This window comes from Eumetopias jubatus, unplaced genomic scaffold (genome assembly GCF_037043125.1).
Source record: "Eumetopias jubatus isolate StellerSeaLion01/CBP00866 unplaced genomic scaffold, mEumJub1_p1.0 scaffold_1, whole genome shotgun sequence".
Classification (NCBI taxonomy): Eukaryota; Metazoa; Chordata; class Mammalia; order Carnivora; family Otariidae; genus Eumetopias; species Eumetopias jubatus.
This window is the reverse complement of record NW_028274807.1, coordinates 175,988,804-176,004,447: the sequence shown is the minus strand read 5'-3', so window position 1 is coordinate 176,004,447 and position 15,644 is coordinate 175,988,804. Positions and strand designations below refer to the sequence as shown.

Genomic DNA, 15,644 nt, shown 5'->3' with positions numbered 1-15,644 from the left:
GTGGGCTGACTAAATCTCTCTGAGCTTACAGTTCTAGCAATTCTATATCCTTTATATGTAGTATTTCAAAATTAAATGAAACTGGTTACTAGTATTGGTAACAGGCCTAACCTTTTTCAAATGCTTTGTCTCCAGTATCTGTGAGCTTCCTAACAAGCCCTGCAGAAGAGAATTTTTTTTTTTTTTAATTTTTTATTCTCCAGTTTCACATGTGGCAACTGAGGCTCAGGGAGGTCACGTTACTTAATTGAAGACACAACCCCAGTCTATTTAGACATGGAACCCAGAAATGATGAAGTCTCAGAGCTGAAGTTTCTCCTACTTTATTTATTGCATAATCACCCACTGAGCTGACCAAAGACAACTTATGACAGAACTAGTGTGTTTTGGTGGATATTGATAGAGAACTGGCTTTCTTGAATCCTGGGAGCTCCTGTTAGCCTTGGCCCATATGCAGCAACACTCTGCAGTTTCCATACCTCTCCTGAAAGGCAGCCTCGAGCCATGCTTAGCCCTTTGTCATCTCAAATCTGTGGCTACAGTTTCATTTTTTCTTTTTGTAATGCTGTGTTTGAGTCAGGGTTTACCATGGGCAGATGAAACAAGGAGTGTAAAGATAATGATGGGGTGAGCTCTGAAAGTTGTAGAGCTGGGTGTTGGGTGTGGGAATGCGGAATCAGATCAGAGGTTCCAGTCCTTTAAAGCCTTAAAGAACTTCAAAGAGCAACTCATCCTGAGCATTCTCAAGAGATAAACTGCCCTGCAGGATTGTACCACTTTTCTACTCTTGCTATACAAATGATCACTAATTTAGTGGCTTAAGACAGTATACATGTAGTATTTTACAATTCTGTAGGTTAGAAGTCCAATAAGCCTCTCTAGGCTGCAATGAAGGTGTCAGCCATACTATGTTCCCTTCTGTACAGACTAGGAGAGAACCCCTTTCCTTGTCTTTTCCAGTTCCTGGAGAGAGCCTACATTCCTTGGCACAATACTCTCCATCTCCAAAGTCAGCATCATTGCATATCTGACCATTTTTTCATAGCCTCATCACCTTTTCCACTGGCCACAGCCAGGGAAGCTTCTCTGATTTTAAGGAACCTTGTAATTATGTTGGGCCCACTTAGATAATCCAGGATAATCCTTCCATCTCAAGGCCCTTAACTTTAATCACCTCTGCAAAGTCCCTTTTGCCGTGGAAGGTATAATATGTTCTAATGGTAGAGATTAGAATGTGGGTATCTGTTGGGGGCTATTACTCTGCCTACCACAGAAACCTTCTAGGAATAAAATGCCATCCAACATAAATGGTTTTCCATCATTTCAGGAAATATTTACTGACTGCCTCCACTCTGCGCTGGGGACACTGTGTACAATACACAGACAAGATCCTGCCTATGTGGAGCTCACAGTCAAGTGTAAAATTATGTTCATCTTTTTTTTTTTTAAGATTTTATTTATTATTTGACAGAGAGAGAGACAGCGAGAGAAGGAACACAAGCAGGGGGAGTGGGAGAGGGAGAAGCAGGCTTCCCGCGGAGCAGGGAGCCCAATGTGGGGCTCGATCCCACGACCCTGGGATCATGACCTGAGCCGAAGGCAGACACTTAATGACTGAGCCACCCAGGTGCCCCAAATTATGTTCATTTTTGACTCTCAAATGTATAAGGATACTCTTCTATTTTAATAAGCAATATTCTATGTTTTCTATAAACCAAAACCTAGTATAGTCACTATTTTGTATAAAAGAGACACAATAAGGGCGAGCAGGGAGGGGCAGAGGGAGAAGGAGAGAGAATCTTAAGCAGGCTCCATGCTCAGCGCAGAGCCTGACTTGGAACTTGATCTCATAACCCTGAGATCATGACCCTAGCCAAAACCAAGAGTTGGGTGCTCAATTGACTGGGCCACCCAGGCACCCCTTGTAATGTCATTTAAACTAAAAATTTTAACATCTGTGCCCCTCATTCAACATTCATAGCTAATATGTTTCCTCTTTAATGAGACAGCACATGTGCTATTTCCAACAGAATTCTTTGGCCCTTAATAAATGTACCGGAAATATTAGGTTTTCTCATTTCCCAAAGATATTTCCAGAATTACACCTGGATCAGGAGTAAGGTTGGATTTATTGCCAAAAAGTAGAAACTCTAGCCCCTGATCTCAAGAAGTGTTTACTCTTACTGTGAAAACAAAATGTATGAGCTGTGTATCCAACGTGGTTAAACAGGAAAGCAAGACAACTGAAATGAATGGTATAGATCAGAAAATGGCACAGGGAAGAAAAATCAAATAGAGGAACAGAAGTGTCAAATGGCGAACAAAGGAGCCAGTGTTGGTGGGCTGGTGGGATCACTCCATGCTGATCATGGGATTTGTTTTGGCAGTATTGGGACCTAAATTTATAAGAATAAGTGAGGTTTAGTTATAGGGACTTGAATGCTGAACAGAAAATCTGAAATTTTATTTATGGGTATGGATAGGGAGAGGCAATGAGCTAGAGATCAACAAATATTTTAGCAATAAATATTAATCTGAAGGAAGATTGAAATTGGAGAAGGGTCTGGAAAGAAAAGCCCATGGTTGATGCAAAGAAATTCTACAAATTGGCTTCAGTGAACTATTATTCACCCTAAACTGGTCTTAAAATATAAATACTGTGTGACACATTTAATAAATGGCATGTAAATATTTTATGTCCTATTTTTTATCAAACTGACATTCTTTAATCTCTTGCAGAAAATCCATTTGCTGGTGATGTTGTCTCCCCCAGAGAAATCAGTTTTACCAACCTGCAACCAAATCACACTGCTGTGTACCAGTGTGAAGCCTCAAATGTCCATGGCACCATCCTTGCTAATGCCAATCTCGATGTTGTAGGTAAGCAGACTGTTTACCTGCTGTTTTCTAAGGGAAGATGTTCAAGGTCGTGCACACAAGTAGATTGAATTCCAGACACATAAAACATGGGAGGGGGGATATCATCAAAGTACCTTTCATCTAACACTTGGGTATTAGCCTTCATACTAAAATTATACTTTCTTTTTTCTTTTTTCTTTATTTTCTTTTTTTTTTTTTAGAGAGAGCATGTGTGTGCACAGGAGTGGGGGTGAAGGGGCAAAGGGAGAGAGAGAGAGAATCTTAAGCAGGCTCCACACTCAGCACAGAGCCTGATGCAGGGTTCGATCTCACGACCCTGAGATCATGACCTGAGCCGAAATCAATAGTCACTTAACCGACTGAGCCACCCAGGTGCCCCTACATACTTTCAAAAATGTATTGAATTTGGATATTTTTCTAATTCAGGAACATATACTGCAATATTCGGCTGTCTCCCCTTTCTGTTAATATGACTAGGCTGTAGAAAAATCTAATGTGTGCACATTATTTCTTATATGAACGTTGACAACTGTATTTATGTCATTTTCAAACAGATGTCCGTCCACTGATACAAACTGAAGATGAAGAGAATTATGCTACGGTGGTTGGTTACAGTGCTTTCTTACACTGCGAGTTCTTTGCTTCACCTGAGGCAACGGTGTCCTGGTAAGCTGGTACAAGATTTTCTTAAGGGAATGTCAGTGGTAGATTTCACCTTGTGTCTTCATCCATCATTTGGCAGGCCGTTGTTAAATGTAGCCAATGCCTCTGAGAAATAAGGTAGCAAACTTAATTACCTACCTCTCCCGAACTGTTGACTAGATGTGCAGGATTTTTCTCTCATGGGGAGATTAGGGAGCGCCATTTCTGCTTACAAAGGAAAGCAAAGAATTGAAGTGATTACTAAGACAATTTTACAGATAGATTTGGTTTTTCATTATGAGTATATCAAAAGTCATATATTACAGCTGACCCTTGGACATTGTGGAGGTTGGGGCTGATCCCCCATGCAATGGAAAATCTATATATAACTTTTGTCTCCCTCAAAACTTAACTACTAATAGCCTACAGTTGACCAGAAACCTCACCCATAACATAAATAGTTGATTAACACACCTTTAGGATGTTATATGTATCACATGCTTTATTTTTGTAATAATAGCCATCTTTTTCTTAAATGTTTTTCCATATTTCTAGGCTACACAGTTTGTGAGTTCTTTTAAGTTGTTGCATATTTCCAAAAATTTCTCCAATATATTTACTGAAAACAATTCATATACAAGTGGACCCGGCAGTTCACACCCATGTTGTTCAGACTTAACTGTACTTTTTTTTGTTGTTTTGGGTCTTTTCTAAATAATTGTCTAAGCATGCATTTGATTCCAAACACATGCTTAAAACTTTTCCAACATGTATTTTGAATTTAATTTCAATGTATCTATTTGTGTAATAAGTCCAGACACCTCGTGTGGATCTGCCATATTTGTTACTTCACCAGAAAAGCTTGGATGAACTGTTCTTAAATAAGTCTGCCATGGCTCTGCAGGGCTGAGATTAGAGTGAGGAGGGGGAGGCAGGGTCAGGCAAGGGTAGGGTCAGATCCTGTCTTTATTTAAAAATTGGATATTTTGCTTATCATGGATTTTTTTTGTGTTTTTTATTTTTAAAAATAACTCCATTAAAATACTATTTATCTTGAGTCCTGAGATTTTTTGGCAATCCTTACATTTTACCTCTGAGGCAAGTGCCTCACTGGCCTTGCCCTAGTCCCAAGCTCTAGAAAGTCCCATGTGAATGACAGCCAGAGTTTACCCTTTGAATTTTTTTTTGTTGTTGTTATTCTAGCAGAGCCTCTTATTGTGAAATGTACTGGGTAAATCAAGCTTTGGCAGCAAATGCTCAGAAAATGGATGAATGTAGGAGAAAATGACTCTGGGTTGATAAGGGCAAATGTAATCCATGTCCACGGGACAGGAACTACTTCCCGGCCCTATAATATTTCTGAATGACCAGTGTTCCCCCAGGATGGCAGGAGGTTCAGAAGGTTCATTATCTCTTTCAATTACTAGCTTTCCCATTTAGTACCCTGAAGCAATCATTAACTAAAGAGTTCACCATCGATACACCAGAAAATATTTATTAAGCTGTGAGGACAGATGCAAAAATGGTCCTTATAGCTACGAGAAATACAGCAGAAGCATAGAGCACAGACCCGGATTTCCTCTAGTCACAGTCTATCTGGGCAGATCAGATATACACCTCGGCTAGGACCCATTCTCGGAAAAACATAAACCCCAATGGAACATTTCATAAGGTCTGCAGAGCTCCTGAAGAAAGGGTAAGCTTGAATGACATCAGCAACCAGTTTCAGGAAGCATCTACAGTTCTGTCACGTCTAAAATTGATTTATGTTTTCTGTGTTCATAGGCAGAAGGTGGAAGAGGCGAAACCTCTTGAAGGTAGACGGTACCATGTCCACGAAAATGGCACATTGCAGATCAACAAAACCACAGAAGATGATGCTGGCTCATACTCTTGTTGGGTAGAAAATGCTAAAGGAAAAACCGCAGTCACGGCCAACTTGGATATTAGAAGTATTTTTATTTTGGTTTTACTTTGCATGAATTCTCACATGGGTTTAGTTTGTCTTCATTTTCCCAAATAAAACAATATGATTTATTGAGTGCCTGTTAAAGCTCTTAGACTGTATTTCTAAGCTCCCAGATTGTGTTTTATCGAAAAGACTGTCACAAAAATTATAGGATGTGCTGATGATGTGTTCATGGCTTTTTACAATTTTAAGAGGGACTTAGGTATTTGGAGGGTGACTGGCAATAATTTAAAATGCTCTATTTTGGGATATTTCTGTGACTGTATTTTATTTCAGTAACCAACTCAACATAAAGTCATCAGCAATCAACTCTTGGAGCTAAAAATTTCACAAACCCATAAAAGTTCAGCTTCATAAAGACTGGGGCATGACAGGACAGAAGATTTTTTTATCCTCTTTTTGCATCATAAACCGCTTTGCATTTTTTTCTCTCTTCAGAACAAAGTCCTGGGTTTCACTAGTATTTTGGTTTTAAAATTGCTCCGAAAATCGTTCTCAGGAAGACATAATAGAGAGATCCTACAGTGACTGTAGGGAGGATCTATATTGCATGTGACATGTTATTATCATAGCCTACACTGCTGCTGCTTAGATGACAAGTATATTTGTTGAATCATCGTTTTCATGGATATCCTGATATTTCTCTCTCTCTTCACACACATACCCTCCCTTCCTTGTTTTTCTTCTGTCTTATATTCTTTTACAGTATTTGGTTTTTTTGTACCCTAAGTCCAACATGCCAACCCCATGGACTGTATTTTTTTTTAATTTTATTTTATTATGTTGTGTGGACTGTATTTTTAAAGCACATAAATATTCTCTTCATATGTCTGCTTAACTCTCATGTCTGCCCGGGTGTTTATGTGTCATGGACAATTTTCAAAATGCCCTTGTGAAGTATGTGAAGATGATTCTTTTTATTCTTTATACAACCAACCTATATCAAAGTTTAGCAACTCAGTCAGATTCAAAGTCAAAGAGCGGGAAGCCCGGAATCTGAATGAACCTTCACCTTCCTATTGCCCTACACAGCGCTTGGCCCAGAGTGGACCTCAGAACTGTAATTGATAAAGGGATGGACAGGGTCATGAACTTTTCATCTGCTCTAAACACCCACTTTATATGTAAGGCATATATAGGAATCTTATCAGTGAAGGATAAAACCACAATTTTTGCATATAAAAAATTTCTGGAGTGGAATTGAGTAAGAGACTATATTGCATAGTGTTTGAAAGCAAGAGCTTTGGTCTCTGCCAAACTTAGGTTCAGATTCCAGCTCAACCCCTTACCAGTTGGGAAACTTTGGTGTTACTTAATTTCATTTTAGCCTTATGTTCTCTGTAAGGTGAAAATATTAATATTTGTAGAATTATTATAAACTGTTATGTGACCATGAACTTCCTAGCAGAGGTCCTGGTCGATAGAATAAGGACTTTATTAAATGGTATCTATTATTATTAAGTGGACCTCTGGCTTTAAATTTAGAAATAGGAGTAGATGTTTAATAATTCACTTACAATTAATTCAATTAAATAATCTCTTCAAGTTTCATGCTTAGGATACCGAACGATCTTTTTTTTTATCACTTTCAATTTTTTAAGATTCTGTTTATTTATTTGACAGAGAGAGACGTAGTGAGAGAGGGAACACAAGCAGGGGGAGGGGGAGAGGGAGAAGCAGGCTTCCTGCTGAGTAGGAGCCCGATGCGGGGCTTGATCCCAGGACCCTGGGGTCACGACCTGAGCCAAAGGCAGACGCTTAACGACTGAGCCACCCAGGTGCCCCTATCACTTTCAATTTTTAATCAGTTCATGTAGTAACATGTAGATAGTGAATATTAAAACGTATTGTGGAATTGGAGGTCAGCTCATGAGATTTGGCCTTTGAGAGGGTCACCAAGTGGTACAGTGGGGTAAAGTACATCTACCCTTAATATGGCCTCTAAGAATAAGGATCCTATATTTTGAAACAGCTGTAATGAGCAGACATTTTAAAGACAGCCAAATGTGATTCTTTTTAATTCATTTGATGTGAAATTGAATTGAATTTATTTGATATATTTGAATTTGAAGCTAAATTTTTGAGCTTCAGATTATGGGTACCACTAATTTACTTTTAAAATATCACTCACTATACCTCATTCAACAAGAATTTCAAGAAATATGTGTTAAGTGCTTCCTGTATACAGGGTCCCTTCTGGCTGTGCAGATACTTCATGTAACAAAACAGACACAGCCTCTTCTTCACCGGGCTTAAGTTCTAATTTCCCACCTTCATGTTGATAGATCACCTTGCATGGGCTTTACCCCGAGTTTCTGAATTATTAATAAACACGTTAATAGAAAATCAGTTAATTTCCTTTTTTTCCCCTTATGGTGGTGTGATCACATGACCAGAAGCACTAGAAAGGGAAATTATATTTTTTCAACCTCTAAAGACATTTGTTGGCTCCCACTCTTCTTTACTCCCTTTGCCCAAGAGGTAGTAAGGGGAACTTCTAAGATATTAATTGGTACTTCCACCCTAATTCCTCAGAGGTCCAGGCCTGATGGAAAGAAAATAGTAATGAAACATGATGTCAGGAAATTACAGCGCGACAAACACTGCTTGAAGATAAGACTGTTCCATCGACAATTGGGGTTGATTAAATCGCAGGCATCTGATTGCCAAGTAAGCTGGGATGTAAGCGTCTCACTAGTCTCTTTGTTTGCTTAAAAACAGATGCTACAAAACTTCAAGTTGCTCCTAAGAATCCTCGAGTCCCTAGACTGCACGTGCTTGAATTACATTGTGAGAGCACGTGTGACCCACATTTGAGGCAGAGTTTGAAGTTGTCCTGGAGTAAGAATGGAGAAGCCTTTGAAATTAATGCCACAGAGGATGGCAGGTAGGGAAGGGGTTATGCTCTGTCGTCGTCCTGGCTTGGGATCAACACTGAGCACTTGCAAAAAAATAGTTGTAAATGTGTTCACATGGAAGTAAAATACAAAAAGTGATTAATACATTTCAGTCTTCACGGCAACATTTAAAAGGTAATGCAGTGCAGGGTTTCACTTTTCTCTCCCATGGTTAGCTGCTGCTTTTTGCTGCTGACTTTTTATAGAATGTGTGCCCTTCTGTTAGTGCATGAAACAGAGCCCACTCCAGGTGTGTGAAGCATATCTGCTCACATGGCCCCAGCGGGGACCCTGCCTGTCACCCGTTTCCATCCCAAACTCTGATGAGTCTATCTCATGAATGGGCAGAACCTGAGTCATACCGCCAGTCCTTCCAGTTAGAAAGTATTGACAAATACACTGTTAAGCCTCCTAATCTCCATATGGAGAACACAGAAAAAAACACAGAAGGGAGAATGTGGAAGGAATTGTGAAAAGATGCTGACTAGCATTAGACAGTATTAAGTATATCAGAGAAAGAGAAAAGAATCAATATTTACTGAATGCCTATGCTATCCTTTAAAAGCATACAGAGGTTAGCTCTCTCGTCTTTTGCATTGTGACTAAGTAGGGGTTAGAAATAGATCATCCTTAGCCAAATCTCACCTGCGGTTTTATGTTGTTATTCGTCATTCTGAAAAAATAAATCTGAAGGTAGAACGTGCATTCCTTTGGTGAGACTGTGGCAGGGTGGTAATTAAGAGCATGGACTTGAGTCCAGTGGCCTGGATTTAAATCTCACTTTGGTCACTTCTTATGTCTATGACTTTAGACCAGCTGCATAGCTTTTCTATGCCTTAATTTTACACTCAGAGATACCTTCATGGGGTTATTGATGAGTTAACATACCTAGCACTCAGAAAACACGAAGTACTCAGTCCAGTTTAGCTCTCATGATTTGTACTAATGTCTGCAGACATTTAATGGCTTCTCTCATTTCTCGCACCTGCTTGTCCCCTATTGTGTGTGTGTGCAAGCATGTGCTTGCACCACCTCCGTGCAGGGGCTTTGGTCTTGGCTGGGTACTTAATTGATTCCATCTCATCCCTCCTGCATACATAAGAGTTTGTGGAAAGGAGCGTATGTATTAACAACTAGTTGTCACTGAGACAAGAGATTAATTATGGACCTAAAAGACTACACATTGCAGTAGAGATCTTCACCCTTAGGTTAGGTCTTAAGGCGATCTATCAACTGCTGGGATCTCTCCATATTCTCTGTCTTTTGTCACTACTGCCTAGTTGCCTGGGGTCTTGCATATGACCTCTGGGCTACAGCCAAAAAGGGAATCAGAGATTGGTGCCTAGTTGGTGATGGGACCTGCATATTTAGGCCCTGATCCCAGAAACTCCAAACATCCTTTGTGTGGCCCAGTTGAATAGTTTCTGTAGGCTCCTGGGGCTGACACTCAAATGAACCTCTATCTCAGTGAACTAAGCAAAGTGACACAGATGTTCTGCCAGTTTTCCCTAGGGTAGGGGTGAAGAACAGTAACCTTAGCTAGAATCTCTTAGAAGAGATCTCTGGAGTGGGGAAGGCGGGGAGTAACACTTGCTGCTGGGGTTGACTGGGGCCCGGAGCGGGCATGGAATTCTAGCAGGGAGCTGAGATCACAGGTATCTGCTAACCATTAGTAAGCTCCTGTCTTTCACGTTCTGCTGGGACAACTTCTTATTGGTAGGTAGGCAGGGGGCCGAAGAGGTTAAGTGAGTTATACATCAGAAATGTCAATCATATAAGTCCCTTCCACAAGGACATTATTTATTTCAACTACATAGCAAACTGTTGTAAATATATTTCAATTTAGTGGAACTTAATTTTCCTAAAAGTGCTTAAATAGTTAAGTTGACAATACATAGATATAGGGTAAAAGGTATAATTTATAGTAAAGAAATTTTCGTGTCCTAAACTGGATTACAAATTGGCAAAATAGAACAAATGATAAAAAGCTAGTGGCCAGTGATTTGCAAAAAAGCGGTACTAGTCTGCCCTCTACTGTTCAAAAAAAATCCCAGTGCAATTGTTACCAGATTTATCAGATGGTCATTCTACATGTGAAGTAGAGGGGTGGAGAAAAAGGACCCTTGTCAAAAACACAGATTACCAGACTCCAGGTCAGTCTGGCTCTGTAGATGTGGGCGTGATTCAGGAATGTACCTTTGTAAGAAGCGCCCCAGTTGATCCTATGTAGGTGATTCCCTTAACAAACCTTAAGAATTATCCAAATGTATCTTAACTATTATAACATAGTACAGTCGTTAGAAACACCAGGCAACACAGTTCTATCACTGACCCATGCATCACAGATGGCTGGACTTGGTAATTAAAACAAAACCAAACCAACTGATAGCTTTCATGGCTGTGTAGACAGTCGTTCAAGTGACATTTCATCTCCAGTTTCAACTGTAGCACCAATAAAATTTGCATCATGTGAAGCTGTGTTTTGTTTTGTTGACTCTTGAATTTTTTTTTCCTTTGGGGAATATATATTTTTGCATATATGTTTCTGTTGTTTTCATCCTCATTGTGTACTCAATTTTTTTACTGGTAGGATAATTATCGATGGAGCTAATTTGACGATATCTAATGTCACCTTAGAGGATCAAGGTATTTACTCCTGTTCAGCTCAAACTGCTCTGGATAGTGTTACTGATGTAACTCAAGTAACTGTCCTCGGTAAGTGCACTAACGAGAAATCTCTGTTCATTTCTTCCCCATCACTGATTAAATTCCATTGTTCTTAGGCCGTTAAATCAACAATCATTTGAGTGCCTGCACATATACTGTTCGTTTGAATTTTTCATTTAAATAGTCATTCCACTTTCAAATGCTTTCTCCTCTTCTGGCTTTAAAGAAATTAGTTAATGCTTAATTTCTTTTCACTGCATGGGTAATGTTGCCAATAGCCGTGGGAGGTAGGCGATGTTATCGGCAGAAAGAAAACAGAAGCATGCTCGAGTTGTCAGGGCACTCGAGCTGCCCTTTCCTAGCATGCAGAGAAATAGAACTGAGGAATGGAGATGGGTTAGGCTGGGGAGATCAGGCTAGGCTTCCCGTGGTGGTGGCTCAGTGGTCATGCTCTAAACCAGAGACTCGGATTGAGTTCTCAGTGTTCCAGGAAAGGAGCAGAGTTCAAGAGTTCTGCAAAGGAATGCCATTGATTTTTTTTTTTTTAATGATAATGCTAATTAGGAAATGCTTTGCATACTGTACTAGTGTAATCAACACAATTAGCCCTGCAATCACCCATCTTTAAACCTCTTAGACCAGCCTGGAGCATCTCTTAGACCACCTTTAGCTCTGAAACCATCTCCTAGACCATCTCTTCTTCAGTTCCCTTGCCAGATTCACTCTCCACAACCTCTCTGATATGTTAACCTGAGGGATGCGGACAACACCAACAAACCACTCACGCTCAAACTTCCATTTGGTTCCGCCAGTGGGGAGCTCTGGAAATAGAGGAGGATGGGTGGGTGGGTGTGTTTATTCTCCAAATTCCCTCCCTGCAGGCTGTGTCCAAAGTCATTGATTTCTCCCAGGGAGGATCTCTTCACAAAATCCTTCCTGATAAGATTCTGTTAACTGCTCCCTCCACCCTCACCCCAGGTATTCTGCCAATGATCCTTTGAAAAAACAACAACAACAACAACAACTCTTGGTACTATCCAAATTGTGTGAACTGTTTAATTTCTGCTGGGACCCTGTTTGATAGAAACATTTTTTTTATAGTTTTCTTTTATAATTTTGTTTCCGTGGGCACCATTTAGTCTTTCTTTTAAGTTTTCTGATATTTTTTGAAAGTGTTTGATTTTGCCTAAACTCCTTTATTAGATTTGTAGATTAATCGTTATTATTAACAGGTGTTTGTATCTTTAGCTCTCTGGTTGCTGGGATCCGCAGGTAGGTTGCTAACAGAAGTACAGGCTGAGAGGAAATAATTCAGTTTCTTTGGAGGTTGGATGTGAAAAATGAGTAAACAGGATGGAGCTCTTCAAGTGAAGCAAATGGTCACCAGACTGGGTTCTATACTCTCTCTCTCTCTCTCTCTCTCTCTCTCTCACACACACACACACACACACACACACACACACACACACAGAGTGCCCAGGTAGTAGAGGGAATGGACTTGGTTCGATAGAATTGTACCTTTATGAGATGTTTGGCCATAGGAATTCAGCTACTTAGGGGACTACAAACAGAAAGTTTCCACCCTGTAGGAATTATTTCACTAGTAAGTCACCAGATAAAATAATGGAGCTTCAGGTAACACTGGAGTTTATTCCAGGCCACCACAAGTGTAGGGGTAAGTCTCAGGATCCATAGACTTTGTTCCTCAATATTTTGAGCTCTGGAGCCAGCAAAGGGATTGGGCTCCCTACTGCTTGGTTCATGCTGTCAAATTGCCTTATAAAATTTAATATTTCAGTCTTGTAATTAGGCTACCATCTTCTAGAACCATTAAATTTTGATAATTTTAATAAATAGTTGCTATGATTGTATGTAATATTTACATATGAAGGTTTTTTTTTTACCAATTTTTTAAGAATAAAAGTAAATTAATTTAAAAATATTCTATGACACAGATTTCATTTTCTTAACCACTTCTAGGAGTTTGCCTTCTAATTTTTTAGACCAATCCTTGGTCTTAGGAAGCGTATCTCACTAACGGACAATAACAACTAGATCCCTGTGTAGTTTTTATAAAAACTCCTTTTCCTGAGAAAACAATTTTTGCAAACATGCTTGACCCATTTCAATTAGAAGTAACTGTCCTTTAAGAGTATCAGTCTTTTAAGGATCAATGCAGCCCATCAGCTTAGTTCCATATTCTTGGAAAAAGCACATTTTAATGTCAGATGCTACAGGCTGTATTGGTTCCTTCAGGTAAGTTTAAAAATGCGTGAGCTCTTCAGTGCTGAAGACAAATGTAAATTCTCTGAGCTCACAGATCTGAGAACTGTTGAGGAAATAATTTATTTAAGGCCCTAAAGTTTATGCACAGTCAGTGACCACATTTTAAAACAATGTATTTTTTGCCAGTGTAAATTTCCAGCAGTCGGCAAGTACTCAGCATGGGTGATAGATGTTGCTTCCCACTTGGAGAATAAAGAGCCCATGGGAAGGCCCTATGAGATATTACTTAATTATCTCCTCTGAGAAAAGATAAATGTCCCTGAATACAAGAGAGCATTGAAACCAAATTTTGGAAGTAAAGACCATTAGGGATAAGTTTTGTTTGTTTGTTTTGTTTTACAATTGCTTTTATTTTAATAAAAATTTCCATGGAAACTCTTAACACTCTTAAAGTCATCACCTACTTGGAATCCAAAATATATAAAGAACTTACAAAACTCAACACCCCAAAACTGAATAATCCAGTTAAAAAATGGGCAGAAGACATAAATATACATTTTTCCAAAGAAGACATACAGATGGCCAATAGACACATGAAAGGATGCTCAACATCACTCATCATCAGGGAAATGCAAATCAAAACTACAATGAGATATCACCTCACACATGTCAGAATGGCTAAACCAACAACACAAGACACAACAGGTGTTGGCAAGGATGTGGAGAAAGGGGAACTCTCTTGCTCTATTAGTGGGAATGCAAACTGGTACAGCCACTGTGGAAAACAGTATGGAGATTCCTCAAAAAGCTAAAAATAGAGCTATCCTACAATCCAGCAATCACACTAGTAGGTATTTACCCAAAGAATACAAAAATACTAAATTAAAAGTATACATGCACCCCAAGTGTCCATCAACTGATCAATGGATAAAAAGGAAGTAGAGTGTGTGTGTGTGTGTGTGTGTGTGTGTGTATGTATGTGTGTGTGTACATATACATACATATAATTACTCAGCCATAAAAAGGAATGAAATCTTGCCATTTGCAGCAACATGGGTGGGTAGAGAGTATTATGTTAAGCAAAATAAGTCAGAGAAAGACATACTATATCTTTTCATTCATATGTGGAATTTAAGAAACAAAACAAAGCAAAGGGGGAAAAAAAGATAGAGGCAAACCAAGAAACAGACTTTTAACTATAGAGGACAAACTGATGGTTACCAGAAGGGCGGTGGGTGGGGGGAATGGGTCAAATAGGTGAAGGGGATTAAGGAGTGCACTGGTTGTGATGTATAGAAGTATTGAGTCACTATTTTGTACACCTGAAACGAATATTACATTGTATGTTAGCTAACTGCAATTTAAATAAAAACTTAAAAAAAGTCATCACCTACTCAGTTTTATAGTTTCTGACCCAATATTTATCAGTGCCAAATTTTTCTCTTCCAATATAAACTGCCTTCCTACTCTTTCAAAACTCTAGGCCAAGAGAGTATAAAGTTGCTATAATGTACTGAGAATTCATTGTTAGAAATTACAATAAAAATCCAAAGCATGCAGAAAAGAAAGCCTGAGTTCATATTCTTTATCTTATTTTCCTATAGTCATAGGACCTAATTTTATTGCTCTAATATGGTAATTACATGCATGATTGAAATGATAATATACTATTCACTTATTCATTTAGTCACAAAACATTTATATGCAAAGCACTGTTGGTGATGCAAATATTAATAAAATGCAGGCCTACTCTTGAAGATCTGTCGTATACAGGAAATGAATCAGGCATATAAATAAGCATATGAGCTGAAAGACACGGATCTACTTGAGGTAGATCATGTTTCTCAAAATTGTGCATAATTATAACCCAGGGCAATCGTTTAGAAATGCAGATTCCTGGTCCCAGCTCCTGCAGTATGCCAGAGAGATCTAGGGTCCAGAAATAAATCTTCATTTATTTTTATTTTTATTTATTTATTTTTAAAGATTTTATTTATTTATTTGACGGAGAGAGACACAGTGAGAGAGGGAACACAAGCAGGGGGAGTGGGAGAAGGAGAAGCAGGTTTCCTGCTGAGCAGGGAGCCCAATGCGGGGCTCGATCCCAGGACCCTGGGATCATGCCCTGAGCCGAAGGCAGACACTTAACGACTGAGCCACCCAGGTGCCCCAATCTTGATTTATTTTTAAAGATTTATTTATTTATGTTTAGAAAGAGAGAGAGAGCAGGGGGAGGGGCAGAAGGAAAGGGAAAGAGAAACTTAAGTGGACTCCATGCTGAGCACGGGGCCGGAGCTCAATCTCATGACCCTGAGATCATGACCTGAGCTGAAACTGAGTTGGTTGTCCAACCAAATGTACCA

At 39.3% G+C, this 15,644-nt stretch overlaps 1 protein-coding gene across 3 annotated transcripts in view; it reads left to right on the top strand.

The window, feature by feature from the left end:
* CHL1 (cell adhesion molecule L1 like) overlaps positions 1–15,644 on the top strand; it is a 78,763-nt gene that overhangs the window by 39,914 nt on the left and 23,205 nt on the right. For all 3 annotated transcript variants that reach the window (XM_028101794.2, XM_028101795.2, XM_028101793.2), the window contains 5 exons: positions 2,740–2,880; positions 3,435–3,546; positions 5,308–5,474; positions 8,213–8,378; positions 10,979–11,103. In XM_028101794.2, coding sequence (XP_027957595.1) covers positions 2,740–2,880; positions 3,435–3,546; positions 5,308–5,474; positions 8,213–8,378; positions 10,979–11,103 — 711 coding nt within the window. The remainder of the gene's footprint in view (positions 1–2,739; positions 2,881–3,434; positions 3,547–5,307; positions 5,475–8,212; positions 8,379–10,978; positions 11,104–15,644) is intronic.